The sequence below is a fragment of the Trachymyrmex septentrionalis genome, unplaced genomic scaffold (assembly GCF_001594115.1).
Source record: "Trachymyrmex septentrionalis isolate Tsep2-gDNA-1 unplaced genomic scaffold, Tsep1.0 scaffold29, whole genome shotgun sequence".
Taxonomy (NCBI): Eukaryota; Metazoa; Arthropoda; class Insecta; order Hymenoptera; family Formicidae; genus Trachymyrmex; species Trachymyrmex septentrionalis.
The window spans coordinates 127,153-131,188 of NW_017305451.1; the positions used below are offsets into that span (position 1 = coordinate 127,153).

Below are 4,036 nucleotides of genomic sequence, written 5' to 3' on the forward strand. Positions count from 1 at the left end.
TATATATATATATATATATGTTGTTAGTAATTTAATAAATACAAAATTTTGTGGATAAATCTTTTTGTCTTCTTATGTTAACTGAACATTATAATAGATTTGGAATCATAAAGTGTACTTGGTAGAAAGATAGACTTACCCGTCCAGTGGCTAATAAAATAGGTTTCGGGCTCTGACAAAGAATATCGTCTTCCGTGGGGGCGGCCAAAAAGTTTCGTGCGGTATTCCAAAGGGGATTCGACGTCGTTGTTCCTTGCTCAAAAGCGAACGAGCCAGGTCCGTCAGTAGTACCAGCTGCAAAGCTATAACCCATTGCAGGTAAGCATCCGCGCACCTGTGAAAAAAAACTCGAATAAATTCTTCCTTTATTTATCAAGAATTTGCTCTAAAAATTATAGACGACAACCGTAATTTACCTGCTCAACCTTTTTCGTAGTCTCGTTATAAAATTCTGCAGATTGTTCCGGCATATTGATGTATTGATGAACTACTCGTACTGGTCCAATCACTTCCATCGCTTCGTTACTTTGCCATAATCTCTACGAAACAAAGGAAATCTTATATGAACAAGATAAGAAATTTACTTATATTATTTTTCTATTAAAGAATATGTTTTATTTTCTATATTGATGTCATTATCAATTAAGTTAATGACTAACTATAAACATAATTAAAAGTGATACAACTGGTCTTTATAATAACAATTACATAATTTATTATTGTACTGTTATTCATTGTAACATTAATTAAGTAAATTTTTTAAGTATTAATTTATTTACACAGTAGAACAATGAAAAATATTGAGCGCGCATTTAAAGAAATTCCGATTATGTATCTACGAACCACTTATATGATTTACAAGTTATGAAAAGTAAAAAGTCCTCATTCATTATACATGTATTTTCAGTACGTGGAAAATGAGAAGATAAGAATTTGATTATAATCGATCGTGAAGAAGATAGATAAGGAAAGTACAAATTCGTGTTGAGTATAAAAATTTTCTCAATAAGATTGCGATCTTCAATCTTCTCGTATGGGAAAACTAATGATGCAGAAGTATACGAAGGTTTTGCATGTGATTTGATAGCGCATAAGTAAACTGATAAAAAAAGCAATTAAGATTATCGTCAGAATAAAATTGATATCCGGATATGATTGTGATTATCATGAAAGTTAATCTAGTATCAATCATAATTACAGTTATTAGATTTCTGCGTATAGAAATATGAAAGTGAAACGTTGCACAATCCGCAAAAGAAATCATAAATGATTATGCCGTTTTGTGCAATTGTTTAACTAAAATATCTTTTTCAATATGTTATTCGTATGTATGAAGTATAGCGTTCCAAAAAGTAAACGAGAAGGCAAGAAGTAAAATTTACATTACCATACTTATTATTGAATTATAATAATTATATCATCGTTTTAGCACTGAATAAATAATTTACAAATAAATATGATATACATATATTCAATTAATTAATCTACAGTTATCTAGTTGAACTTTTCAATGTTTACTTTGATCGTTTAGATTTAGAGAAAACACAAAACTCGGTTTTAAGTAAACCTGTTCTGGATTATTACAAATTTCATGAATTCTATGCATGTACATGACAAAGAAATAAACATAACGCACGCAAGCGTATCTTTTTATTAAAATGGACTGTTTACGTTTATTAAAATATTCTATTTAGTCATTATGTTTCATGATTTAATTATTACGATTAAAAAAGACGACAGATTACAAAAATAGAATAAGTAATGTTTTTAGGTATTCTTTTTTTATTATTTTATTATTTAACAAAAATGTATCTATCTGAAAACAATGCAGAGTAAAAAATATGACAAAACAATGCAGTATCAGAGCAAATGTTTCATGAAATATCTGTAACATGATATAATACCAACATATAACAATAACAATAAAATCATATATTTTTTTATGGAAACCATATCGCTCATGCTACAGCAATAATAAGAAGAAGATAAAGTTTTCCAGAAAATAAGTTTAATTGTTAAGTATTTTGAATAATTCAAATTTTGTAATATTAATTTTAAAATACAATTTTGGTGTAACACTTGATTACAAAGAAATAAAATAATGTTCTTTTGCAGTATGTTTCTTATGTTCTCATTCTTTTTTGCAAGCAACTGAAAAATGGCGATTTTTTTACAATTATACCATGAGTAAATAATCGATCAATAATTGTCGAATCATATCTTAACATTATGCATAAAGGAAGAAAATAGTAGAAAAACTCTATCAAGGGAGTTATTGCTTCGCCTTTTTAATCAAATTTGGAAGGAAATCGTACGAAAAGACATAAGAAATTAAACTAGGAGAGAAAGAAAGGATAGAAAGAGGGGGTGGGAGGGAGGGAGAGAGGGGAGAGAGGGGAGAGAGAGAGAGAGAGAGAGAGAGAGAGAGAGAGAGACGGTGTAAATACAGCGGAAGTTGAAGAATATTTCGACAAGTAGAAAAACATGGCTAGTATTTCTTTGATGTAGCAATATCAGGCATGGAATGCACGCAAGCGAGCGAGCACACGAGCACGCACTCACAGAAGACATATGCATACACGCGCAAGTGTGAAACGCATTGGTCGTATAACGTCCGGCTGGGCCGGTAGGTATAGACAACGTCTTCTACGGCTGTAGAAACTGTTTCTCGCTCTCTTTTGTGATGCTAATATCTCTTCATGAAACTGACGATGGCTCGCCGGTCGTGCCCCCGTCACGCTTAAGAAGCATGCGAATATATGTTAATTATCGCGGCAGTGAAGGCTTAGCCGCGCGTCTCTAGCTCCTGTATTACGAACTGCGGGCGGCGAAAGCACGCTGAAATACTGCTCTGTTCAGTTCGTGCTGGACTCCCTGGATGCCCATGAATATATCTGAATACATCTTTACCTGCTTTGATATACATACAGCATCCTGATTGCCCGCTTTTCCCCGGTAGCCGCGGTGTTAATAATTCGTTCCTGCAACGCACCGCTATGGTATAGAATGTAATCCGCAATTCTCTTATTCCGCGAGCTTTAATCGCGTGATCACTCTTTATACTTTTTTACTTCTGTCAATATTATTATGCTGAATGGTGAAGTATTCTCCACCCGTTCTCGCTGAGAACCGACTTGCTTGCGAATTTAATCCGTTCTTTGATTCCGACGATTTTATTTCCCTACGTGGTTTGTTTAAGGATAAAATGCAAATTTTTTAATAGTTACATATATTAATTATATGTTCTACTGTTAGTTAATATATTCTACCGAGCGTTTCTCTTTCAAAACGTACTATCGCATAATTAGCCCCTTTTGCAAAGCGATTATTTTTTTTACAGCTTATTGAGAGACTGACTATTGCATTATTCGTAAAAGCACGAAGCTCCCTGTTATCGGATGTATACACTTACTTGCGATTCCATAGTGGAACTTTCTCATTTTAATATTGAGTTTTATTATATTTGGACACTTACTTATTTCGTGCATTCACAAAATTCCATTATTGACATTTAACTAATAGCAGATTTGGCAGATTGCACTAGTGCGCACTGAGTGCCAACTTTTTCTGTGTCACACATGCGGCTTGTGCGCACTGTATCAGTCATGCGTATTCAGATTGTCATAGCAAATAAAAACTGACCCAGTGTAGTGCTGAATTTATATTTGGACCAACCAACCGAATGAACTGAACGAGTTCAAAAAATGTTGCACTAACGTTTCTGACAGTGCAATTTGACATAGCATCAAAGTGGTACCTGCACTTGCATCATGTCAGAGCAACAAGTCACTAGACCAGAGTCAGTGCATGTGTGTTAAATTCGCCATAAGTTTTACTCGCTATAAGTTGACTTTAATCCTTTTTGCTTTTTAAACGAAAAATCAATTTGACTTAATAATTTTCAATCATATGCTTCATTTCTACTGCGTATTGCATTAACTTATCTAAGGAGAACATTATTTGTTTAAGTTAATTTATTTTATCCTAGGAAAAAATGTTTTATATTTAATTATATAAAATTATATATAATTATATA

The 4,036-nt window shown here is 32.8% G+C and overlaps 1 protein-coding gene across 5 annotated transcripts in view; it reads right to left on the reverse strand.

Annotated features, from left to right (window-relative positions):
- Positions 1–4,036, reverse strand: part of LOC108749434 (neutral ceramidase) — a 67,824-nt gene that overhangs the window by 9,432 nt on the left and 54,356 nt on the right. For all 5 annotated transcript variants that reach the window (XM_018488153.1, XM_018488150.1, XM_018488151.1 and 2 more), the window contains exons 8-9: positions 417–539; positions 140–334 (exon numbers count right to left, since the gene is read on the reverse strand). In XM_018488153.1, coding sequence (XP_018343655.1) covers positions 140–334; positions 417–539 — 318 coding nt within the window. The remainder of the gene's footprint in view (positions 1–139; positions 335–416; positions 540–4,036) is intronic.